This window comes from Zonotrichia leucophrys, chromosome 10 (genome assembly GCF_028769735.1).
Source record: "Zonotrichia leucophrys gambelii isolate GWCS_2022_RI chromosome 10, RI_Zleu_2.0, whole genome shotgun sequence".
NCBI classification, from domain to species: domain Eukaryota; kingdom Metazoa; phylum Chordata; class Aves; order Passeriformes; family Passerellidae; genus Zonotrichia; species Zonotrichia leucophrys.
In genome coordinates this window covers 7,926,349-7,953,641 of record NC_088180.1, presented here as the reverse complement: position 1 = coordinate 7,953,641, position 27,293 = coordinate 7,926,349, and the positions used below count along the sequence as shown (strand labels likewise).

Sequence of the window (27,293 nt, the reverse complement as noted above, 5' to 3'; positions counted from 1 at the left end):
AGGATGGTTATTGAAAGGAAAGTAAGTGGCCCAAAAGGTCTTCATAGTTAGACTGTCTACAAAGCTCCCAAGCACTGACACATTCCAGGAACACAAAGACCATGCTCTACAAGGGATGATTGTACAGTTCATGCTGGACACGAGCAAGCATTCTTAAAAGTACAACAGCATTGGCCAAGTGAAGAAGTTTGGAAATAATACAGTCACTTCACTCAGCTAATATTATTTTGGCTCCTTTATATATGTAAAGTTGCTATTCAAGCTATAAACATGCCACAGAACTATCTGGATTATTCAGAGTTCAATATGAACAAAAATCAAATAAACCATTGTTCTTCTTACTTTTAAGTGTAGGGGCCGAAGCTTTCTCTATCCCCTTCTGTGGCAAGTCCACAACACCGTGAATCTTTGTACACATGTATACACATACATTTATCAAACCTTGTTTTCTATAACACTTTCTTCACTGAAATTCAGTGCTGGAGTCCTCAAGACTATCATAATATCTCTGTGAAATTACCAGGTCTCATGTTCCTTTTAAGAGCAATTACAATAAGTTTTTAATAAATCCAAGACTTCTGGGGGCATAGTATGAAATTTCAGCAACCTGACTATGCATAGTCATTGGTATCATACAGAACTTGCAAACATGTCTTGGTAGCACCACATGCACATGAGTGCTTCAGAAGCAGTCATTGCCCAGAGTCAGACCATTCTGTGGGATAATCTAGTGGATATATAAAAGAATATAATTTAGTTAAGGCTATCATACTACAGACAGACTTGGGTTATTTTCCATATATCAGAGCTTTTCTCTGGCAACAGTTTCAGGGTCAATTTTTCAACTTCTGGTTGAAGAAAAAAATTTTAGTTGACAGAAAAAGATAGACACCAGAAGTAGTAAAAGGTACAGAAAATCTGACAGCAGAAATTAACCTTGGGAGGCAATGGCCCAAAGAGAATATGCAGGTATTCTCAATTAACATTAAAGCAAATTCATGTTTTATATATTTAACAGACATCTTATTCCAAACAGATGACAGATATGCTTCTATGTATTACAGATTTAGTAGATGCAAAGTGAGAAACTCCCAACAGGTTGTTGGGTTACTGAACATTTCTGCTGCTAACAAACTCTTCTCTAAGTGCATAAGAACAATGCCATTGCAAGCATACCATTTTTGAGTAGTTTGGAGAAGAGAAAATTAACATATCAACTGAAAAAAGCTATTCTGAGTTTACACTAAGCAAGAAACAGGGCTTGTCTTTTCCCATAGAGAACTTACAATTGGTTTGTTTTTTAATTTTCCTTTTTTCATGTACATTTATAAAGAGAAACATTGAATAGCACATGCCCTGGACAAGCAGCTTATTTTCGTACTAACAGAACATTATGGCACCCTAAAATCAATTTGAACAACTCCTGTTACATCTTTAAATCATTTCTCTGTCTCTCATAACAGCTATCTGAAATTCCTTTTAAGTAGCATCTTCCAGAAGACGTCTAGCTTCTTTAAAAAACCCCATCCTTTCTTGCACATACTGCCCAATCCTGCTCCCTATTATGAACACCTGTATGTACAGGTTTGTGTGTACAGCTGGGGCTGCAATAAAATGGCACAAAGTACGTAGGAAAATGTGCGATGATGAAAGTGTTATTTATATTATAAATTTAATTTTAATCTTCTGAATAGCCCAAAATATTCATTTACAGAGCAAATAGTTGGCAGAGACAAAATAAAGGAAGATATCTATATTCTGTGATGCCTGAGTACATCTAAGAAACAAACAGGAAGGAGGAGGGGAAAGGATTTAGAAACCTGTATATATGACAAAGATGTTCTGACTACTACAAACAGGCAAAATAATACTGGGACAGGGTGCTTATTGGTCAGAAATGGTTATTTGTTAGGAATATGCTTAAAAGAAAATAAAAATAAAGAGTAAAAACACAAAGGTTGTAGATCAGAGTATAGGAAAGAGGACAAAAACAAAATTCACACTCAAACCTGAAGTATTTAAATACAAATAAGTTGAAACGATTTTGATTGAAGAGCATAAAATAACAATGGATGAACAGAAAGAGACAGGGGTGTCTACACAGCAGCAACACCACTGCTATGACCCCCTACTATACATACAAAATACAGGAAAAGAAAGTCTTTATCTCTCTAAAGCTGTGACCATGGCAACCAAGTCTCAGGAACAGACAAGAGTGGAGTATTTCACTCTCCTGGGCAACTCTGGACCACCAGATGTGACTGGCTAGAGACTGCTACAACATCTTATTCTTTCTGTGGACCAAGTACTACAAATCGTGTCTCTTGGTGTTAGCGCTGTCCACACAGTTCTCTGGGTTCTGCATACTGAAGGATGCATTTTTACTGGAGAGGTCACACAAATCTTCCTGCCTCGAGATGAGGCATTCACTGCTATCACATGACCTGTCATATCATCAGGCTCCAGTGCTCTCTGTGTTTGCTGTCACAGCTAAAGTATCGAAAATCCTCAATATTGCACTGCTGCTGTGACCTAGTAACTCAGATGACTCTTACAGCATAACAGTGCTCTGTGAATGAGAAATTTCAGAATTGATTGTATTTAAAAACAGCATGTGGTTGAGAATAAATCCTTTCCTTTACTAGTAGTCAAAACAGAAAACTCAGCATTCAGAGCAAGTACCATCTGTAACATTAGTTGGTTTATCTTCTGTTAATATATATTCTCTATAAATACCAGTTTCACCTGAAAAAACCTCTCCCAACACACTTTCTTCTATGATGGAAGAGTATGGCATACAGAAACATTATGTTCCGTGCTACTACAAAAAAAGCTTGAATTTTACAATACTACCATCTTACTCCAAGACAGTTGGCAAGCACTTTGAAAAATTTCTCTTTATTGCTAGTGCTACCATTCCAGTATCAATTGGCCCAAAACAGATGGAGCAAACGTTGCATTAAGAATATATATTCTAAACAACACCAAGACAAAAGTAAACGCCATCTAGCAAATAGAAATGGGATAGATTACACAAAATCCAGCCTATTAAAATAGTCTAATAATATTTTAAAAGGTATTTTACTTTAAGGTTGAGATTAAAAATGGAGATGCCCTGTGATGTGTCTCTGCAGACCCTCCTTACTCATTTGTGCATTTGGAAGATTTCTGTCATGTCCAACTCTGCATGTTATTGACTTTCTTCAGAATACACACTTTCAGAAAAGCATTAGCAAACTAGTGTCAATATCCTTTGGCTGAAAAAAAAGCAATGAAAATCAAGATAAAGTAAACCACTGAAATGTAATTTATAACGTTAGTTTATATATGTGGGTAAAAAGAGCAATTCCCCAACACAGCCAGTCCTTACATCAGGATTTCTGATGCAGTCACAAGACCCCAAAAGAAACAACACTCCCCTGTTCTCTCCCTGACTCCATCTAAACTATTCCAAACAGTAAAAGACAATAATACCTTGAATGAATTGTTAAGACATAATAAATGAACTAAACTGGGCTGAATGGAAGAAGTTACCAGCTCTGAACTTGGAAGATAAGCAAGTAGTTTCTATCTCCTCCTTTATCACAAACTGAAAGATGGAATGAGAATCTGTCAGTGTCTGGAATGAAACCCCTCCCTAGGCATGCACTCTTCTGACTGCACTGGATCATAGCAGTTTTCAGTTACACTATATATATATGTACATACAATAACACACATGCAGAAAAAAAAAATCTTATTAAGAATAAAGATCAACTGCCAACTGGAGGGAACAGATACATACAGCTAAATTCCATACATGTTCCCCCAAGTATACATAAAGTACATAAACGTACATGTCTGTATGCACACATAAAGATACACTCTTGTACACTGGCAAGAGTGAGGTATCCTCGGCTTCTGCCAGCTAGAGAGAAGATGACACTCTTTTTTTTTTTACCCTGAGACACACTTTCCCAAGCTCCACTACCTTTTATTATTCTACATCAATAAGTATTTACTGAACAATGACTCAAATTTAGAGAGCTATGAAATATTCAAGTACAAGCTACAGATTGACCTGAGGCTTACACATATAAAATATAAGATGCAATAAAAAAAAGGCAAAACATTAGTGAAGTTTTACCTTAAGACTGACAAATTAAAGCAAATGGGAAAAAGCCCCAAACCCAAATGCTAAGTTCCACAAGGCATATATATTCATTTTTAAGTCTTATTTTGAGATTTGTAGATCTTAAGGCTATGCAGAACTCATTAAAAAAGAAACAAAAAGGTAGTGACTGCTATGACTTTGACCCTACATCATGGCCTCCAGCAGAGGAAACAACTATGGGATTTATCAGTTAGACCACAATCACCACTCAGATCTAATTCTGACCAATGACCTGAAGAGAAAAAGAGAACAATGGAGGGACAGGGAAAATGAAAAAGAAATCAAAAGAGACTGTAAATCACTGAATTTTACAAGGAAAAAAAGTCACAAAAATCATAATTCTTGGTTCTACAATTATCTAGGCATAAGTCTTAAAGTAATGACCAAATTTACTCTGAGTTCAAAGTTTCATTAAAACTATACAACTTATTTTCTCACAGCCTTAACTTTCTAAACAGTTTAATCCCTAATTTCTCTGTGGGATGAGAAAAGTTGTCAGATGCATTAAATAAAGGCCTACTTAGGAAAAAAAAAAGCCAGCCAAACAACCCAAAACCTGCCCCTCACATTCTTCAAACTCATGTGATACTTACTGTTTACTACAGGTTTAGAAGTCTCTGTTGGCACCAATTAAAAAAATATTGGAGAATACATAACTACATAAAAATATCTTTAAACAGTGTTTGAAAACCTTTCAGCATGTTTGACCATTAGTATGATTCATCCATAACATCACTATCTGCAGAGTATTTTCATTTTCTCTATGGTAGGTGCACTTCTGAAACAGCAGAGGTTTTATGCAACATTTAAGTTTATTGATGGGGCATCAAACGCAACAAGAATTACCTTCAGAGTATTTCTGAACTCTCTTCTATTTTTCATAAGGTTTTTTATTATCATACAGATGGATTTGACTAATTTTAGACACTGCATATTTTATTAGGGCTTAAAAACTCATTAAAAGACTGGTTTATTTTATTGATACCTCTGTAGCTTTTAAACACTTGAGGTAAAATTTTCTATGATTGACAGCTATCTTAAGGTGGTATGATTCTTTTTTTTGTTCTCAGCAGAAGTGTCTCAAGCGATTAATCATTCCTGCTGAAGTCATGAAACACAAGTGTTTCAGTAAAACTTCATGCCTTAAAGTATGGACTCAAAGCTGAACATGCACCTTTTGTGAACTGAGCCTCCAAGCTGACACCTTGCTCCCACCACAGTGACAGCACTGCTCGAAGCACTGCAGCTTTTCCTGCTTGCTCAAGCAGAGTTCCATACAGACCTTTACACATGGTGACAAAACATTCCTTACAGTGAACAGACTCACCTCTACCAAAAACCCTGACCAATGATAAATACATCAGCATCGCCCTGATGCTACATTTGCAAAAACAGGTGGAAATAGCAAAGAAAACTTCTGAATTGAGGTAGCAGGTACTTCTATGTACACTCTCTGGTATACTCAATATATAAAAAAAGGGGGGGTTTAAAACTACATACCAGCTAGAGTGTTCTCAGAGTAATTCTGTAAATAACTCTCATTCTTAGGATTTCTGGTATGTTTAGATGCAGACATTAGAAGCCAAGACAACTGTAACATTTCTGCACTTATAAAGAAAATGGCAGAACTATTGTTATTAAGCACTCAGATGCTGTGATAACAAACGTGTCAAAATACAAGGAAAAGTATTCTATTCAGAAAAGGATTTAGGTACAGCACAAATAGGGAAAGTGATACACGAACAGAGCGGATAAAACAAAACACTTTATTTTTAGTTACTGTCTATCATTTATTGATGATTTTTGACCTTTTCTAGCAAGGACAGTAAGCAGGGTTAGTTTTGACTAGTCCGGAGATCAGACCTCAAAAATATTTTTAGGCATATGTTTCACTTTTTTTTTTCATGTTGGAGCTAGTAGCATGGAATATAGCTCTGAAAATTTGCATTCCCTGGGGGAGTATGAAAAAACCACCACATAGTCAGAGTAAAGCTAAATATGTAGTATGAGAACTGAAGAATAAATTGAAGTTTTATTAAGTGATGTTATTCTATCTTTAAACCCAAACTAAACATATTCTTGATAAAACAGAGCAAGGCTTGCAAAGCAAAGTAACAGGAAGTTAGTAAATGACTCATTCGGCAAGTATTATGAACTTCAAGCAATAAATTCACTTTAAACTCATACTAATTGAAAAACAATTTATCACTGAAAAATGAAGATTATTAACTCTGAGCAAGGAAGATTGCTACTTAAAGCCCACCCATTCATTCCTCACTCTTGATATACATTGGATCTAAAGGCAGCTTGGTAGACATGCTGCCATATGCTGCACACAGTAAGCAAAAATCCTTTGATCCTTTTATTACTGTATCTTTTTGTAATCATATTTACTTTTCTAAAAAAGCAAAGATACCAAATGGTTAGGAAAATGTAAAAGCAATACAGATAACAGCTAATTTCCTTATTGAGGCGGTTTTCAAGTGGTGGCTATTGGAAGAAATATTCTGCACTTTAATTAGAATAAAATTTGTTATTGATTTTCATATTTGTCTTCTAGAACACAAGTTTGGAGAATATCCTGTACACATACTACATTAATATTCCAAATGTATTATTAGATCAATATTCATTGTCATGGAAAGATATTCCACTGTAATGGAAAGTTGCCGTATCCATATATTAAAATTTAGGTAAAATGCATTAAACTACACTGATGATATTTCACGGCCTCTGTATTGTTTTCGATATCACTACCCACATGCAGATGCAATATCAACATTTAAACTTCAAATAATTTGACTTTGCTCTTTAAATCAAGGGAATAAAGGATTTAAATGAATGTACCTAATTCTAGCCCTTTAAGAGCAACAGGCAGTTATCTTTTTCTGTTTTATCCCCCACTTTTTTTAGACTTGGTTTGTAGTCAGTGGAGAAGAATTACACTTCAAGTCAACCATACTCCTAGTATTTAACATTTCAGCATAAGCTATGCTGAAAATCCTATTTATTTAGAAAATACGCACACAATTGTTCTCAGAAAACTTTCCAGTGATGACATAAAATAAGGCCATCTTTGTAAATCTCATGGAAAGAGAGTACAAGTTATATATGAAGGAACACTGGTTTAGAGTTTAACCTAGGACAAAAAGTTTCTTGTGCCTCATAAAGTGATAATCATGAGAGTCTGTTGAGACAAACATTTTTAGCTCTTTTGGAATGCTTTCTGTACAAATGTGTCAACCTCTGTCACAGGAAACTGGACAATGACAAAATCTTCCATCTGCTCTAAGGGTTACCCTATTAATTACATGATAGAAGAGCCATTCTAGAGTCAAAGGGGCACTAAGTCCCTAAACTTTAGTAAAGTCTCCTGTCAAATTCAACAGAATTATTGCTGACTCTACAACAGTGTAAATACTGAAATATTCATAGAAATTTCTTAATCCACAGCCTGAAATTCTAAGCAGACTGGCTGTTTTCCCAGCTATCCATTACCTTTTGCACAGGAACACTGTTCAGATCCATTTTTTAACTGCAAACAGTGATATATGAGTCTGCACAATACTGCACTGACTTGAACTTAGAGGCAAAGCCTAAGTCATGAAGCTAACTGCATAGCCAGAAGAAACAAACACTTTTTGACTGCAGAAGCAATAAAAGCTATCTTATGTCCCTTCCCATAACAGAATTCAAGCACAAGGCTACCACTCAGATTTTATCCTATTTAACTGAGTTAGGGAACATGTTCAGAGGAAGCTGTGTAGGCAAGTGGGACTCTGTGTGGTTGCCTATTTATTTGCCAACAGATAAATCCTAGTGAAAGGTGCTGTGCTCCTGCAGAGGTGCCTCAGTGACGCTGTGGCATCTCTGTCACACATCTGAACAATGCTTTGTCTGCCTGAGTGCCACTGAAGTATCTACATAGCTCTTGATCTAGGTCAGGCCAATTTCAAGGATCAACGCCATGACCTCTTGTGTTCTGCTGCAATACAGATGTAATTCAACATTAAAGCAGCTACAGTATATCCTACTAGGCTTTCTCAGGTATTGACCCTAGATGGCACCTTTTAGTCAGCAATGCATAACAGGAGCAACAACAAAAAAGATTTGTTAATTGCTACTGCAGAGCAAATAAAAGCATCTCTTCCTGTGTGAGGTGGTGACTGTGGCACTCATGCTTCCATGACACTCATAAAGGCACACTTTTAGCCATCTCTACCCTGTCTGAATACGTAATATGCATGAGCGGTGGTATCAATTTTACTTCCTCTTTAATCTTGAAACAGGCAATGGTTTTATGAGTAAAGGGGGGACAGTTCAAATATACTTTAATTTTTCCTGTTTTGTCTAAAGCAAACAGTGTAGATAGTGTGTTGTAATAACCTGTAAAATAAATTGTAATCTCAGGGGTCAGTTAGTAAAATTGCATTTTGATACAGTTTTCACACGCTGCGCATTTCAGCGGCTCTGGACTCAATGCACCTCCCTCCTCTCAAGACACACAGCTCTGCATTGCCTGCACACTCGTAGTGCCTAATGCCATTATAACCCCTCATAGTTCTGTCTGTCCAAGCTCAAGTAAGTACATTTATTACCCATATGAATCTGCATTGCATTCTCAAATCACCTGGGAATCTACAGTTTAACCTGAAAACATTTACCTTTAGTTTTGCTGTCTACACAGTTATGAGCTTTGCAATTATGTTCCACTATTCATCATCAATTAAATCAAAAGATCTCACATCATGAATTTTTGGAAGAAAGCATAACTTTGTGCTTCAACATGGGACAGTTTAGACTGAAAAAAATCACACTCTTTAGTAAGTTTAATTTTTATTTATAGCTCTCAGGAGTATTCTACTCAATTCACGTTTAGCCAGGTCAGCTAAAGTTCTGATTATCAGGATGAGACTTAAGCCGTTCTATTTTACTAGTGGCATACCTTGAACGGTAAGAAAATTTTCTTTTTTTCTTGCTTATATAAACATTGAAACTCTCCCATTCATACAATAAATATGTTAGCATTTCTACTAATGTTTTGGCCTTCTATAAATAACACCATGGGACAGAAAAACCTTCAGGAAAGTAACCAAAACATCAAAACAAACAGGATGACCCTTTGTGTTATTACCTGTTTCAATTTCCCAAATATAAACTGAATTGTCTTCACATCCAACAATTAGCACATTCTCAAGAGGGTCAAATTTTATCTTCTTCACAGGAAACAGATGCTTTCTAGCATGTAAGAGACATTGTCTCTTCTGGAGGTGTAGAATTGCCACTGAGTGGTCACTGCACAGACAGCACACTATACTCTGGTCTTTTAACTGCAAAACAGAAAACTCCAGTTTCAACACTGTAACCACTATAATCCATAACCACATCATTTAAAAAGGCCTAGGAAGAGTATTCCAGTGATTTCCTTCCCAGAACATACTAATTTAAAAAAAATTAAGTGTTATGTCAGCCAACATCTTCAACTTGTTTTAGCAGGCTGACTATACAACTAATTTCCTCACAGGAAAACATACCTTCATCTCTTTTTTTCCAGTATTTTAACTATAATAATTTAAATTCCATTTATTCACAATATTTAGCATATCAAAGCAGTGATCACATAACCAACTATACAGTAGCAGTTGTCCTATAAGAGAAAGTAGTAAAAAAATTACCTTAAACCAAACTGGTGTTCATGTGATATAAAATTATGTCAGGTCTAAAAAGCCAAGAGTAATGTATTTCTAAGACATAAAAGAAGTTACAAATTCCTTTCATACTGTATGGATCTGATACTGCAAAACCTTCCCTTCCTGCAAATAATTTTTGGTGACACACAGAGAAATTCCCCCACAGAACAATTCAGCTCTTTAAACAAGACTGAAACACAAGCCAGGCAGGCATTAAATCCTATTCAGTTTTCAGAATAAAGATGAAAAGGCGTTTTACAAATATTAAAAACTTTTTATTGGAAACCATTTTTTGCCTACTTTATCTTGGCATGTAAGTGAACTGTGAGTCATTGATAAGTATCAAATCTGTCTTTGAAGGCTTTGTAAGAGGAAAAACTGAAATTCCAGCCCCACAGAACACATAGTTCAAAAGTTACATAGAACATTCAGTGCAGTACATTTTCAACTAAATTTAACTTCAAAATTTAATTAATTAGAACACAGCTTTAAATTACTCTAAATATCATAAAATGCAAAAACATACACATAAAGGACCAAAAAGATGTGTCAAGAACCAAAATGAAGTGTATATATTTTGAACGAACAGAGAAGATTAAAATACTGTGTTCAAGCTCCTAGCCTCACTGAGTAAGTTTTTAAATTTCAGGAGGAGTTAATCAGATTGACATATAAGTCAATAATCATGACAATAAAAATGGTGAATAGAATGTTAAGAGTTGCAATTTAATATGCTACAAACTCAAAAACTCAACTCCCTGCAATTAAAAGCAACTTTCAAAGACAACAAATAAGTGAAGGTAAATTAAGCATAAAGTAGTGTGGGCTAAAGTACTGCCAGACAGTGTTTTATTTTCTCTTGCATATAAATATACACACACAGATGGGTATACAGAGGGTTTTTTGAGACATCATTTTTTATGCTTTTACTTACTCTGTAGTGTTCTGGGGACCGCAAGAGCTCTGTCACTGCACCAGACTGCAGATTAAACTGCTGTAGGATGCCTCCAGTAAATATATCCCACAATATCACAACAGAATCCTGGCTCCCTGATAACAGCCAGCTGGGATCAAATCTTACTGATTTGTCATGTGGATAAAGTAAGCAAGTGACTCTGCTACTGTGGCCATTCAGAACCTTATAAGGTAGATTATCTGAAACAAGATGACACATTATTTTTGCTCTTTAAGAGTAGGAGTTCCATATTTTACAGCACATTTCCTGAAAGTCAGGATAAATATAACCAGATTTTACATGGTGTCAAAGACTGCCAAAACAGTGACATGCCACATATCTCACTTCTAGGGGCTATCCAATCCCACAGCCATTCCCAGATTCCTACTACTGGAATGCACCTTGGTAGTACTAAGCTGTGATCCAATAGATCAGCTATGGAAGGAGAGAGATCATCATAATCTTCCATTTTCCTCATTCCATTCCTGACTGCCAGCCCTGCTTTTCAGAGAATTTTTACAAGGATCACTGGAAGTGATGCCAGAATTATGAAGTCTCCCGTTTTTGAGATGAATCTGAACAAATTGTTAAAACTTACCTTTAAGAAAAGATATGTTTTCTAAAAGTCTTGCTCTTGCAGTTTCTAAACCTAACGTTACAAAAATTTTTCCATTTTCACATCCACATACAAGCTTATCAAGACCAGGTATGTACACAGAGGAACTGACAACTGCACTTCCAAATCCATCTTCAGATCCACAAAGTTCATCAATAATCCCCTCTGACATGGAATGATGTTTATTAAAATTATCCTGAAGAGTCCACATGGTTGTAATTGGGATTTCTAGAGGGTAGAGCAAGAGAGGATTTTTTTATTTATGCAAAACAAAATATAAAAAGTCAAACTAAACAAAGTACACCTTTTCACCTCTTGATCACTTCCCTTATCCTTTCTGCAGTCTAGGGTTGGAAAGCCAGCAGCTTCTACTCCTCCTAACTTCAAGCAATCACTACACAATGAATGAATGAGCATCACTTTCTAGTGTAAAAAGTGTTTTATGAGAATTTTCATTTTCATGAAAATTGACTAAGACATAATGAAATAGATGGTAGTAAGGAGCCAGAAGTGCCAAACCTTTTGGAGAACCATCAAACGTTGACACAGGAACATCAGGAATGTGCCACAAAGTGATCCGTCCTGAAACTTCACCAGAAAAAAGAACCTTGTAGAAAGGCTCCTTTCTTTCATTCATGAAGCCCATGACAGAAGGAAGACTCTGGCAAAAACAACAGTAACTCAATATTTAGAAAGAAAACAGATAATATAATAATTGTAAATGTGAAGAGGGTTTCTTTCACAAAACCCTATAAAACTACAGAATAAACCACAGCTGATTGCTTATCTGCCACTAAATCCTGCTCAGACCAAGTCTACTCTGCTACAAACCCCTCAAGGATCACCCCTGCTTTGCAAGTATCCTCGGCTAAACCCATATCCTAAATGGAAAAGTAGTCTGGGAGGTCTCTCCAGGTTTGTAGTTCCACCAGCATAAGGACCAAGGGCAGGCTGAAAAAACAATGCACTGAAATATTGATAATCTTTGCATCAAAACAAATTCAGTAAAGCTTCAGTCATCACAGCCTGCACGACTACAAATAATGAAAGGTAAGAATTATGCTTTTACACAGGTAATAGCCTCTAACACCATCATTCAGTCATCAGGTGGTCAAGCGTTTCCAAAGAGCAATGAAGCTGCTGCAGGGTGTGGAGCACAATCCTGATGGGGAGCAGCTGGGGGAGCTGGGCTTGTTTACCCCAGAAAAAAGGCCCAGGAGAAAGCTTATCACTCTCTAAAATTACCTCAAACTTATTTACAGTTTTACAGATTTTTTTAACAGATTTCTGATAATCAGTTCCAAAATAATTAACTGCCCTGTAAAATAGTTTGGTTTATAGTCTCAAAATGGAGTTCAAAACAGATCACACAGATGATTTGGTTGTCTCACAAATCTACTATAAAAACTACCCAGGCAGTAAGGCAAGTATTAAAGCAGAAATATTAAAAAAGAGCCAGTCATTATTTAAAAAAACCCCATATATTTAGGGGAAGCATGTGTGAACTTGGTACCACCACCATGACCCTATTATTTGCTAAGCCATGTGTTTTGGCTGTTTCTTTTCCCTCACCTTTCCTGACCTTTTGGCATCCTTCAGCAGTTATCCTATCTGATTTTTAGATCACAGCATTTGGGGAAAAGCTGAATGGCTTATGCTATTTCCCTTCAACTGAAAATTAAATCTGTCAGGCTTCACAGGATTATGCAACAAGCATGCTTTCTAAAAGCCTACATTTGTCAACAGAAAACACTAGAAAACCTCACACAGGTATATATTTAGCAATGTTTCCAGTCAGCTACAAGTAAAAACCTGTTTCTGTTGAATATTTTCAGAAACTGCTTAACAGCCTGCTTGAACTGTCACACAAACACTCAAACTAAAGCAATTTCAGGCAGGAATTAAATCCACATCTTCCAACAAATGCAACTTCATTAACAGCATTAGGAAAAAAAAACAACAGAACCAAAGCTACACAGAATAATCTGTTCTATTTGCTCTGGTTCATTTTTTGCCCAGATAAGAAGGCCTCCCACATATCTTTCCTTCCCCCCATTCCCAATTACCCAATTATAATGATTTTTCTTCTTTTCAAACCATCAGGGTTTCCTTATTTACGTGTGATCACAAAACACAACAAAAAGTGAGTGAAGATGTAGGTTTTCCAACACAGCTGTGTCCATTTGGGATCCCTGTCTATACAGTAACTTCAAATTTGAAATTGGCATGACATGCTCTACTAAATATAAATTCGCAAACAAAAGTGTAGAGATGATCTACTTATTCAGCTTCCTCTTTTCTTAACATTAGAGACTTCTTCAATCCAAGGCCATCAACATGAAGAGAGTCATATTGTGTCTCATTTTATGCTCTTCAGGTACATCAGTCTGCTCACACTGCAAGAAAGTTCTGCATGTGATTCTGCCTCTGAAGGCTGCAGCCCACAGTATTCTGGATAAAATGCCACAGATTCCGACCATTCAATTTCAGGTGGATACACAACCTATTTATATTGTTACATTGAAACATGCATACATTCCTTAATAAAACAAGAACTAAGTAACTTGCTCACATTTTGCTCATGGGTTACCTTTTTTGATTTTGGTTTTATGGCATAGTTGTATTTGTTGGGAGATTTTATTTATTTTATTTGAAAGCAGAAGCTTCCAAAAATATTTGAGACCACATCTTTGTTAAAAATATTTTTCTTTTTGCTAAAATTCAAGAAGAAAAACAAGAACCAGTCTATATAGTCTCAAAGATAAAGCCATATTTTGACTGTGAAAAAAACCCTAAATATAGCCAAAAATCAGGCAAAATATGTCATGAGCCTCTTCAAGTTTGTAAGCAACAATTTTAAAATGAAGGAATAAATGTTACTACTTGTTTTTATGAAAATTAAATCTGCTGATGAATTCATAAGTTCTTTTGGGATTATTCAGGTTATTGTAAACAGACAATAAATAAACTTTCAAGCCATTACAAATTTACCTTATTTTCCTTCATACCAGTAAAGCTGAGTAAATGAGGATAAACTGTTTCCTTCAGTGCCTTCCCATCAGCAGGGTACATGCTTTTAGAAAGGCCACTGTATAATTAAACAAGAAATTTTAAACATACAAGCTTTAGAAAGTCATTTTTCAGAAAGCAGAACAGTAACATCCAAGATTCACAAGTTCAATTAAAGGTAACCAAATAAGTAATTACAGGAGACTTTTTGAAATCACAGCACCAGCTGCCCAAGTTCTACATGGCTAATCTTATTCCTATGTCCCCTGCTGTGTCAAACAAAGACTGAGGGCTGTCAAACTCAGGGTAAATCTTTGAGTGCCAAAGTGGTTTTGTTCTGGTTTTTGATCATTTGCAACATGCAGAGATTTTCCATAGTAACCCTCCCAAAGTTCATCTTGTACCTGAACTTTTTGTGTGAATTTCCCATCTGAGCCCACCTGTTTAGCAGCTGGTAGATGTAACTGTGGCCATCTTCTGTCCAGATGATAAGTCTGTAAGCTGCCAGCACTTCCCCACCCGCAAAGCACTGACCACTCTTACAGAACTCAGTACAAAGCAAGGAGAAATCACAATAATCATAGACCTAATTCAGAAAAAGAACAAAACATATACAAACATTATTGGCAAATTCATTTTAACCTAAACTGGGTTTGGGCAGTGAATCAGGAAGTAGAACATGAGTTCAACTCTTCATAGTTGAATACCTATTTTTAAAGCCTAACATGTTTTGGTAAACTACTGCAAAGTCAGAGTCAAACTACACAGTTCAAAGTTAAAGAAACTGACAGTTACAAAAAAACCCAAGCAAAAAGTAGCATTAGGGTCTTACAGTCTCATTATAGAAATTAATAGAAATCAATGGATGTTACAGATATTTTTCCATTAAAAGTGAAAAATCCATTCTACACATGAACTCTCTCTATAAATGCTTTTGTATAGAATTTAAGTAGCCCAAGAGACATCTCAAGGATAGTCTACAAGTACATTATCTCAAGTTGACCCAGATATTTGTGAATTTTTTGACCCTCTCCTGTCTCCACAGAGATGTTGGGATCAGGTTACATGTTAAAATAATTCTGAGTGATTAATGTAAGAGAAATTTTAGCCCTGGAAAAGAAAAATACAGATTTTTTTACAATAAGTTTCAGTTGAAATATATTACTTGTTCTCTAAAACTGTTATTTTTTTTTTATTTTAGTTACTTTATTATAGCTTCAAGAAAAAGAAATATAGCCTGGGGTCTTTAGTTTTGCTGCTGCTATCAACAAACAAAGGTCCCAGACTACTGAGGACTTGCCAACTGTGAGTACTTCTGTCATACTTAAACAGGGATTTTTATTCTTTGTCTCCCTTTCAAATGCACTGTGGAGGGGAATATAATGCACTCAGTGGTCTAAAACTGTCCAATACTTAAATCCCCCTTCTATCCAGCCAATTTGGAGTTAAACTTTTACAGCAGAAATATATTCATAAAAAATAAAAGCTTCATCTCTTTCACACAGTTAAGATAAGCCAAGACTTGTTGCAGGCATAATTATATTTGACAATTTGTGAATGCTTTCTTTAACATAAGGAGATAAACAAGTATCTGCATGTAAAAACCATATTAGCTTTTCAAAATTAACAACATTAACAAGAAGTGTAATTCTCAATAATGTACCTGCCAGCACATGGAGGACACAACAAGAAGGAGCCTTTCTGTGTAAGTACAAAATCTTACTGCTTGACAGTTTATGCAGTCCAGAGATTTTGATTCCTTCTCGCACACACATTGTTTCTCCTTTACAGCACAGAGGGGGAAAAAGGCTATAAAATTTGTTTCAGATATCTGAGCTTTTAGTACAGAAACAACCCACTTTCAAATTTCAAAGCAAGCTATAATTCTCAACAATAGAAAGACAACTGGTTCACAACTAACATGTAAACAGAGCAAGCTATAATTCTCAATTAACAATAGAAAGACAACAGGTTCACAACTAACATGTAAACAGAAGAATGTAAACATTCAGTGTGGCTCAAACTGTGATCTCACTTAAAGAAATGATAATGAATGTGGAGAAGGACCAAATGCAGGCCATAAATACAAACTGCTGCAATGAGTATCTGCCAGGCATTCTTCAGTCAAAAAACACCTACAACACCTATAAAACAGAGGATCAGATTCAAAAAAGCTGATGAATATTTTATTTTCCCACTCATTCTTGTTGCAACCAGAACAGTCCAAGATGCTGGTGTTGCCACATGTCCTGTTTGCTCTTAACACCTTTAAAGGCAGTGTAAAAGTAATTCATTTTCTTAGCTTTGTATTGCTACATGTTCTGCTAAAAACAATGTATGTATTTTCACACTTTTTGTAGGAATATCAGAAATATTAAAGTAATCACACTCAAAATTATATTGGAATTACAGTTATTAATTATTGATTAAATCACTTAAAATGGATATTTTCTGTTTTTTAAGATACCAACAGTCTCAAAACCTCTCAGAGAAGGGCTATGTATGCTTGGAATCATGCCTATAAAACTGAAAGCCATTTTCTAACATCTTGAAGCTTCAGTTATTCCAAGTAAATCCAACAATATTTATTAAAATACTGCTCTTTAGAATTTAGCAGATTGTTACCAACTCTGCAGCAGTCCCTCTGCAAAAGGAGCCCCCAGGCAGTAAAAAGACTGCACCACACCATATGTTCCTCTGACATCTGTAATCAGTTGTTAGAATCCTCAGAATTTTTACAACACAGCAATGGGGTTTGCTCTAGGAATGTTGAAAAGATGCACCCCAAAACACCACAGGTAAATCAAAACCACCAGGATGGTATCAAACTGGACAGACTCTCCTCAGGGGCCTGATTTGACCTATAAACAAGTAGTGCTGCCCACACCCTGCAGTTTGTCCAGGCACTGGGTGAGTTACCAACATTCAGAGAAGTCTGTTGATATTTTGCCATTTCTGTCTCACTGTTGAAGCCCCTTTGTGAATCTAGCTTTTAGAGTATAACTAGAACATAAAAATTGCATCCCAATTCTAGCACTTGTTCATAGAAGGTGACAGCTGCTGAGAATATTAACCCAAAAAAGAGTGAGTTTGAAGGTAGAAAAATAGGACACTTGACACAGCAAGAGTCTTTTCCAAGTGAAGACAGCATTGTGAAAAGCAGACCGAGGAAAACAAACTCTAAAGGACCATTTTGAAGAGAGTAACAAGGGTGAAGAGGGAGTACAAAGGCCAATATTGAAGAGCTTTGAGTTTAAAGGACAGAGTGAAGGGGTTCAAAGACATGATCAGGATAGCAGGAAAGCATTGCAACTTAAGCATCCTGGAATATGAAAAGACAAGAAGCCTGGCCAAAAGGCAGTACAGCTGCCAAGGCAAGAGCTGTCCAATGGGCCAATTTTAAATAATGCTATGAAGACGTGTTTTCACAATTTTCTAACAAAAGTAATAAAATCTATTTCATACACATCCAGAAGATGGAAATTTATTCCTATTCTGTCTCAATACAGCCTTTACTTGAGAACATTCATGTTAACACTGACCTGAATGCTATTCAGAGATGAAGACAGGTCCCATACTTTGAGAACTCCAGCTACAGACACTGCAACTAAAGAGTCCTCTGTGAAAAGTTAACGTGAAATAGTCAACTTGAAGCCAAGTTCAAACAGCCCCTATCTGTGCAGCACCAAAACAGGGATTCTGCAGGACGCTGCTTAGATGAAATATCAGTTTTACACACAAAAAAGGAAATTATATACAGAAATACAAAAGATGTAAGCAAGCAGTGAATAATGCATTAACAGAAGGCACAGAACTGTGGTATTGTGCTTTTAATTTATCTGATATTACAAAACTTATTTATAATTAAATCGAAGAACTGAGCCACTTACAGCCCGTATAGGTGTTTTTTCTCTAAAAACATTAAATAAAACAGAAGCCTCAAAAACACCTCTTGTACTATCAATGAAACCTTAACATCATCTCTATAACATCACTGTTAAATTATTTGATATTAAATCAAGCAGGAATATAACATCTATGCATAAATATTTGATCACAATTTAATTAACCTACATAAATATATGTAAAACATATACCTTGAATTCTTGCAGAGTGTACAACACATATACATTTTATCCAATCAGAGGACTGAGATGATAAAGTGTGAAGAACACCCAAAGTTTTAGCATCAATAATAAGAACATCTTGATATTCTCCACAACAAAGAAGCCAGCCTTCACCTGTCATTCGGAATGAGCAATGGTAATACTGTCCAAGTGGAAAGCAGAGAGTCAGCACACAGATACACAAATGGCATGAAGATTTTTCACACTGAACATGTCATAATCAACACTTGTAGCATCACTAAAAAAAACTAAGGCATATGTCAAACCATACCCAATATTACTAGTGACACTAGCAAGGCACACAGCTTAGTGAAAGGTGCTTCAGACTGAAAGCAGCATCTGTCCTTCCTAAATATTAGGATTTCTGTAATTTCTGGAAGAAAGTCAGGTGTTAATTTTCCCTATAAATTGCTAAAGAGTTTGAGATTTTCTCTCTGAGAGGCCCCTCTCCAAATATTTCATAAACCCCCTGTCATCAACGGTTGTATGAAAAGGAAGAATTGGATGCAGAATATTCGTAATTAAATTTTTCATAATTAATTACTGATTACTTTCCAGGAAGGATTTCTACTCCATAGGATCTTCTTCAATCTGACATTAAACACCCTAGTGCTCAGAATCTTCTGAACACTACTCTCCGCAATCACAAAGGGAGAAAAACCAACAGACAAAGCAAAGGGACAGAGTGCAGAGGAGTGACTATGAGGATTTTTTTTTTCTTTGCTAGGTGTTCTATATGTACAAGAACATCTGCATTGTATGTCTAGCTGTAATTTTAAACAATATCTATAAATGCAGACACACCACCTCAAAGCAGATTTACTTTTATTACGAACCTTAAAGGGAACAATCATCTAGTCAGACAAAAATATCAGACAACCCAAAAATCACACCTTATTTACAAATTTTCTGTACAGTTTTGGTTATATAGTAATTCTTGGTTTTTTTCAGTAAATTAACTGAAGTGTGTAGTAAAAAAAAATTGAAATAGGATAAATAGTACTACAGATATTAGGAATAAACAGAGGCAGAAATACTTAGAAATTACAATTACTGTTACCATTAAATTAGCCTTGAAATAGAGGATTTTTATAGTCAGTAATTCCTCTGAGAAAATTCCACACTGGTTAAGAGCCACAAATGTCTAAGTGTTGACCCTGGTGTTGAATTTCATTTCAAATGGCAAATATTCAGTTTGCACTACTTGGCATCTGCCATTCATAGTTAAATCATCTACACTCAACAAAAGGAACCTACTAGAGCAGATAGGTTAGTAGTTCAATTAAAACCAAACATTAACTACAGCACAAGCAACCATTCCCCACGGAACAACAAGGAAAAAATCTACAACAAAACACAACAGAAAAACACAATATATTATAATTATCAGAAGGATGCATTTTAAAACTAGTTTCCCCTCCTGGCAACACCTACTTTTCCCTAAGCTTTCCTGTTAGATGTTCCTGCTTTCTATCTTGCCCAAGTTATTAAACAAATATAATTATTAGCCACAATTAGGTTTAGCACATTTTTAATAGAGAGGAAATACCAATTTTCTGCAAGTATTTGCTACATCTGCTTGAAGGGTAAGTAAAAAAAAATTTAAGAAGTTAATCTTTCATAATTTTTGTCGGCAATATATATCCATGCTTTTTCCTCTCCCCTTTACAATGAACAACTGCATTTGAACTCCTCATATTAACCAAAGCAGTGTCAGGAAAACCATTTTCTTCTGGAAGGGTTAAAAATTTTGGATTACAAATTGGCTGCGCTTTGGAGTTACATGAAGGCTCGGACACCCATCATTTGGAGCCTTAGATCCACCTTAGACTTCCTCACTGAAGAGAATGAGCATTTTAACTAACACGGGAATCCTGAGCATCTCCTCTACTAACACATCCAGAAATAAACCATGTCCCAGAATCCAACCTATAGAAGTTGGGCCCCTCAATCTCACTCACATGTGTATTTCAAACCCTCCCACACTTCAAAACCTAGATACTTATTTTACCTGGATATAGTTTCAACTGGAGATACCTGAATTATCCAAAGCAATATTGAAAGTTTCTGAGAATAAGGGATTTGTCCTAAAGTTCTGCAGTGAATCAAAGTGTATTTCTGAAAACAGGGTGAATTATTTTGGAGGTCAGGAGTTCAGCACCAAAACCATTCAAAAGCTTAAAAATAAGTCTTTCAGCAGATTGTCTCACCATGTTTGGCCAGATTACTTGTACTTTTAAAATGTCATGAAAAAGCCAACATCAAATTTGAAGCTTCCACACAATTTTAACAAGACAAGAGCAAAGACCATTTCACGTGGCTACCTGACGCACAAACAGTAAGTTAATACTGCATTTCAAATATTTGCAGCTTAAAAGTTATCAGCCTGATTTGATTAAGGAATGCAGAGAAATATAAAAGTCTCAATTCTTTTCTTAGAGGAAAAAAACCTGAAAAAGATAAAAAATACTTATTTTGTGACAGGGCCTTTTTTTCCTACATTACAAGCTACACATTTAAAACTGTTTCTGAAAAATATCATATTAATAAAGCAAAACTCTGGTAATGAACAGAGAACCCATGAAAAGCTGCTATACTTACATGGATTGCTGTGTGCCTATAAGGAAGCTTTGCGTTCTCAATGCACTGTCCACTAGTGACATTCCAAACACACATCTCCCTGCAAAGATAACTTCATATTATTCTCTGTCATTTCCACTCAATTGGCTGGAATAATTTTGTGCCACCAAGTTTTTCTTTAGTGCTGTATTTAAGTGTAGTCTGGTCATTTATAAAGCTTTTTGTTACAGATTGCTGGGTAAGAAAATGTAGTCATTAGCAGGGGATGACATACAGTATCTGCTTCTTTTTGTTTTGGTAATTACACCCTGCTGCCTTGCAACCAACCTGACTTTAAGACCAACTCTGGTCTACAACAAATTGTAGGTATACTGCCATTACAGCTCGTCAACATGTCACTGTAACTATCTGTCACTGGAACTACATCCTCCTGAAAATGATTCATTTCACTGAACTTAAACCAGACGTTTCAAAAAGCATCGTGCATCTTCTCCCACATCAGACTTCAGTTCTTGAGAGGAACAACGTTTGTTAAGAAGAAACAGTGCCATCATGAGGCCGTTCCCAAAATCTGCTCTCAATACACTCAGCCACCTGAGTACCTGTGCAACACCACAGCTACACTTGGACACACTTAAGGTTGTTTGAGGAGACTTTGGCACACATTCCTTATCTACACATTATTCAACATGCAGCGGGATTGGATTACAAGACAAAATCAAATTAAATGTTGTAAATGAGGCTGTATGAGATATCATAGCTCAGCAACTGAATGGTAAACTTTGATGCATTTAGATTTTATTAAAAAAACAAACATTACTTCCAGAACTGAAATGCTCTATTTCTCACATTACATTGTAAGAAATTGTGTATCAAGACTTAAAAGAATACACTGGGGACAGCATTTTATTATATAAGAAATACTACTTAGTGATTTACATTTTAACCTACCTACTTTCCCATTTGATGCTAAACTCAAAGCATTATTTCTTAATATTTTTCAGCTGAGCAATAGCAGCAAAGTTGGTAGATCCAAAGTCACAAATTAGGTGAAAGCTTTATACTGTTTGTGAAACCTTTCAGAGCAATGCTTTTCTCCTTGTTTATATGAGAACAAGACAAAGTTACTTAAGAAAGCCCTTAAGGAAGCAAGCAGGTAGCTCTGTTTCCAGCAGATGAAATCCTAACAGGTCTTCAAACCCCAGCTGAAAATGTTATCAAATACTCTGAAGTGTAACTTAGCAGAAATGCAGGAAATAGTTTGACTCAAGGGACAGGCTGTGTCATAACACACACATAGCAGACAAGGTGCAAGATCAGGGCCCTCTGAAAGGATATTCTCCAAAACAGCACATCAGATCTAAATACAGAAAAGGAGTACATATGCCTTTAATTCATGCCCGTTCTGTTTCCATAGGTACTGACTGAGGAACCATAAACGCGATCAGAGTGCATTAGCCTCTTCTACTGCTTCAGTTCTCGAGTCTGAGCTCAGGAAGAAACACAGAAAAACACCATGATACTCAAATGCTGTTGAATTGCTGATGCCCCCCAATAACCCATTAATTTCCCTTTGAATAGGGTTTAGTTCACCCCTTGGAATAATTCCTTTTTTCTGAATACTAAGTGGATATGTGAATCTGCCAAACCTTTCTGTTGTCCATAGGACACACTCTCAGTTGAACCATTGTATATTAACAATGTAGTCACTATCCTAAGTAGCTGCTATCATTTTAATATCATGGAAGTGGATTGAAACATTTCTGCAAATGCAAAATCTGACCTACACTTGACACACATTTCATAATTTAAGAAATGAATAATTGAATATTCAGTTACCTACCCATTTTCAGCAGCACTTACTACATATGGCTGTTTCTCAAACTCTCTTGCTTTTGCCAAACAAGTTACAGAAGCAGTATGGCCAAAGAGCATTTCTTTAGATGAAATCTAGGAGAACAAAATAATGATTTATCTTAAACAATTTCTATATAAACTAAGGATATTTAAAACCAAGAGAACTTGTCAATCTATAATTGCTGATCTGCTTCATGGTCGTACGTTCTTCCATCATGTTTCTGGAATGCAGAAAGATGTGGAAGAATTTTTATGGAGTTTGCATAAAAGCTAAGTTTTTGTATTCACTACATTCATCATCTGAAGAATTTCTGGAACATCAAATGTTATAAAACAGGCAATGTGCAGGACATCTCTGGCCTTCACCCTTCAGCAAGCACTAAAAGTGGCACAGTGAATAAACCAAAGCTTTTAAGCACGTTTCACATTTAAATAACTTTATTATCATCACTGCTTGAAAAGGTCTTAATTGGAAAAGGTAGCCTCATAAAAGGGCAAACTCTCAGACTGTGTTTGAGTCCAAATGGGGCAACTAAATATAAAAAAAATATAAGCATAGTTCTAGAAACACAGAATAAAAAAACCAGGAAGCGTTTTGACTCTGCTCTATTGTGAGGAAAAGAAATAAAGCAATAATTTGCATCTTGGTTACATCAAAAATAAAAGTTTCATCTTGCTGCTTCCATCTCAGTAGATTTAGATTTGGTTTTATGAATATTTTTTCTTTAAATGACAGGTCATGCTTAGCAATTGATTTACAAAAGAAAAAAAACCTTCACAAGAGACAAATCATGATAATTGTATATATTTACTTGCTGTCACTGCTCAGAGCACAAAGTCTCAAATTATAATCCACTGGGAACGCTAATCTGTGAAAAATTCCCCAAAGTCTGCAAATTACAGGTTGCTTATACAGGCATTTCACTTTGTGCTTCATGAGTTTCCTATAACAAATATCACACTATCTTTTAAAATTCATCTAAATAAGCACGAGTCTGCATAATCCTATTGCCAATACTAAAAGATAAAATTCCTGTCTATTTGGCAAATTGTAGCACAGTGGACACAAACCTGTAAGTCTGATGAAAGATCCCAGAGACATATTTGTCCTTCTTGGCTCCCTGTAACTATGGTCTGCTGGTCATCTGTGATCATCACAGCAGTGATGCTGTGAGAGGGAGCTGTTCTGCCCCACACAGCCACAGTTGGTAGGGATGCCTTCATGGTCAACACCTGAAAACAAACAAGTCATGATGATCCTAAGTGGGATTAAACATAAGGAAAAAATCACCTAGAAAAAAGGGGGAATGTAATCAACATTACATTTATTACATGAATTCCCCTGGAAAGGGAAGCTATAAAATATTGCTGTAAGACACTGATAAGGCATTGAAACATTTTCTTGCTGTTGCCAACATCACACTAACAATTTCAGGGACCAGTACTATGAGAACACTGAATCATCAGCAGCAAGAGTTGTGTGCTGCCCCACACAATCTGGCTTAGCTCTGAAAGGCTCACGTTTTTCTCCCCAAATGGGGCTGGTGGAATACACAACATTTTCCTTGGTCCCTCCAACCAGCAGCACTGCTCACTGGCAACAGCAGGAGCCAACTGCTGGAGCAGAGGTGGCACAAGAGCAGGGTGCCAATAAAGACTCTGTGATTTCAAGGAGGGTAAGACAAGAGAAAGATAATATGGTTAAATGAGAGAATGGGTGGTCATGGGTCAGGGAGGAAGAGGAAAATGAGGCCCAAGATGGCAAAGCTATATACCTAACTATATACTCAATCATTCTGTGGCACATCCTAGAGACAAGAACAAAAAGTAGGGTGCCAGCAGAGTTGCAAGCTGAGAAACAGAGAATGAATAGACTTCGTTGCTCAAAACACAAGTCCCTTGCCCACAAAAATTTATCTAATAGATTTGTCCCTACTAAAAAAAAAAAATTGATTTAATGGGGTTGTCCATCTGGCTGAGAGCAGTTTTGACTCCCATCAGCTGGGCAATAGACAGACTGAACAATGTCAATATTGTTTGTATATGTCAACATGTTATTCTCAGGTGTCACTGAACAAGAAGGAACAGATTTTAAGCTGTTTCAAATCCACCATTATCTAAGGTCCCAAATATTTTAATTTTTCTTTTCAAAAGTACTGTATGTCACCTATGTCATCTTTCTTTTAATCCAGATAGCAATAATACGATTGAAGGCATATTTCAGAGCAACCAACCACTTTGTAGCCACTAAGCAAAATTCACCTTTCAGAGAAGGTGTGCTCCAATTTGTCCTGGACAAAGAAGAGACACCAGAGCCCTCTGCACATCCTTAGGAAAGAGGTTCAAAATGAAACAAGATGATACAGTAATGCAACTGGGACAACTCAGTCAAAAAACATGACAGCAAAGCTGAGCTTTTCTGAGGAGAGACAGGAAGTGGGCAAAACAAAATCCATGACAGCCAGTGAGTCAAAGGAAGTAACACAGGGATGATGAGAAGTGACATGAAGAGCAGGTCCTGTGATAATTCAGAAAAGACCACAGGACAGAAATGGAGCACAGAAGCAGCCTTTTAAGTTATGCTTAAGGAAACTGTAACCCAGCACAACAGCAGTTGAAAGCAGGGACACGGACAAGAGGTATCTTCATGACTACTACTAAAAGCCTAAAGTGACACAGAACTAAAGGAATGGTCTTGCTTCCTGACAAGAAAATGAGATAAAGGGCTCAGCTACTGAGAAAAAAAGGCTGAAAAGGCTGGTATGGCAGACTATTGAGGTCCTGCCATATAACCTTGACAGAATGCTGAGGGCAGAGGAAGAAGAATCTAAGAAAAAATTGAGGTCATGAGTTCATTAGGCTAAATCCCACTTAGTTCCATATAAAAGCTCCTCATGGATATATAAAAATACTGAGACATTTTATTGTTCCCAGCATTAGAATCTGACTTTTCCAAAACTTTTCTTTTTTAAATCACCAGTCATATGAAGCTAATGGTGAACACTGAAATCCTTTTATCTTGCAGTTTATGCCCTGAAATAAAAGCTGTTCTGGACAATCTTTAATGGCATGTTTTTAGTTATCAGGTAAGCTAATAAAGGTTGCCCTTTTCAGAGGGCTTATAAAGGGATGGCTGCCAAAAGAGTTTGATGAGCCAAATTCTGCATCTTTAAAATGCATTTGCTTGCATATCACGTAGTCTTTTATACTTGTACCATGGGAGGGTTCAATTAGTGTAAAACAACACAAGGAAGCACAATTCAGATTTGTACTGCATTGAATATTGAGTCATAAATTATATTTTCTTATAAGGGGAGCATAGAATCAAGCTCAATATTCTTAGCCAAAGACCTACTGCTGAGCAAGTGATTTGAGAGAACTCAGATCAACAGATGTTAAACAGAAAACAAGCGGATAGAATTTGCTAATGTGGAGATGATTTATCTGCAGACTGTTTAGTTACACATGAGTAACATGAATAAAAAACCACTGCTACTAACAAAACACTGTAAGAGAACTAATTTAGACTGAATGTTACAGGAATATTTTGTATCTTTCCTTTACATTATGACTGAAGCCCAAGAGAAGGAAAGCAGAAATTATATGAATTTTTGCATTAATACAGTCCTTAACTTTTTTCTCCACTTTCTTCTTGGTTTTTTGGATTATGATATTTTGATGCACAAGCAGTTTGACTGAAACCTTTGCTTCTTAGTGTAGCATGACTTCACTAGAAGTACAGCATATCCACATGGACACATTTTGACAACACTTAGCTTTACAAAATTTTTTAGTGATACTGATGGCACCTAAAGCAAACTTTTTTGAAATAAAATCAACAGATATTTATCAGACTGTTCCTTTTAAAAAGGTAAAAGCTGTTTTCACAAAGTCAAATATTGCCCAAGGCATATCAGAGCTGCATGTAGCTTATCAGCACGTGTCAAATTCCTCCAGCTCTGCCCACTCAAGCATGTCTGATTTGCAGTATTAACCCATAATTCAACTAGAAATCACATTTCTCAGTCCTACTGCCCATTTCTCCCTGCTTACAGCCTAATAAGCTTAGTTGTGCTGCCATTAAAAGCATACTGCCGAACAGTGCTCTCTCATTACTGAAAAGCTCTGGTTTTAGTTAAAACCATACCAGCCCACCTCACCACTAACTTGTTCCATCTCTACTGTTCTGTCTCCAGTTCCTTTCACACTGAAACCACACCACAAACCATTGTTAACTTGCAAAATCATCCAAATTCCCACAGCTTCAAGGACTTCGGTTGTACTACTTTAGTAACTTTGGACCATT

The 27,293-nt window shown here is 36.2% G+C and overlaps 1 protein-coding gene across 1 annotated transcript in view; it reads right to left on the bottom strand.

Annotated features, from left to right (window-relative positions):
- WDR72 (WD repeat domain 72) overlaps nt 1-27,293 on the bottom strand; it is a 95,331-nt gene that overhangs the window by 62,936 nt on the left and 5,102 nt on the right. The window contains exons 2-13 of the mRNA XM_064722007.1: nt 24,059-24,220; nt 22,974-23,080; nt 21,152-21,230; nt 18,521-18,692; nt 17,966-18,042; nt 16,087-16,206; nt 14,864-15,009; nt 14,406-14,502; nt 11,934-12,075; nt 11,397-11,642; nt 10,778-10,998; nt 9,288-9,483 (exon numbers count right to left, since the gene is read on the bottom strand). Coding sequence (XP_064578077.1) covers nt 9,288-9,483; nt 10,778-10,998; nt 11,397-11,642; nt 11,934-12,075; nt 14,406-14,502; nt 14,864-15,009; nt 16,087-16,206; nt 17,966-18,042; nt 18,521-18,692; nt 21,152-21,230; nt 22,974-23,080; nt 24,059-24,211 — 1,756 coding nt within the window. The 5' untranslated portion in view covers nt 24,212-24,220. The remainder of the gene's footprint in view (nt 1-9,287; nt 9,484-10,777; nt 10,999-11,396; nt 11,643-11,933; nt 12,076-14,405; nt 14,503-14,863; nt 15,010-16,086; nt 16,207-17,965; nt 18,043-18,520; nt 18,693-21,151; nt 21,231-22,973; nt 23,081-24,058; nt 24,221-27,293) is intronic.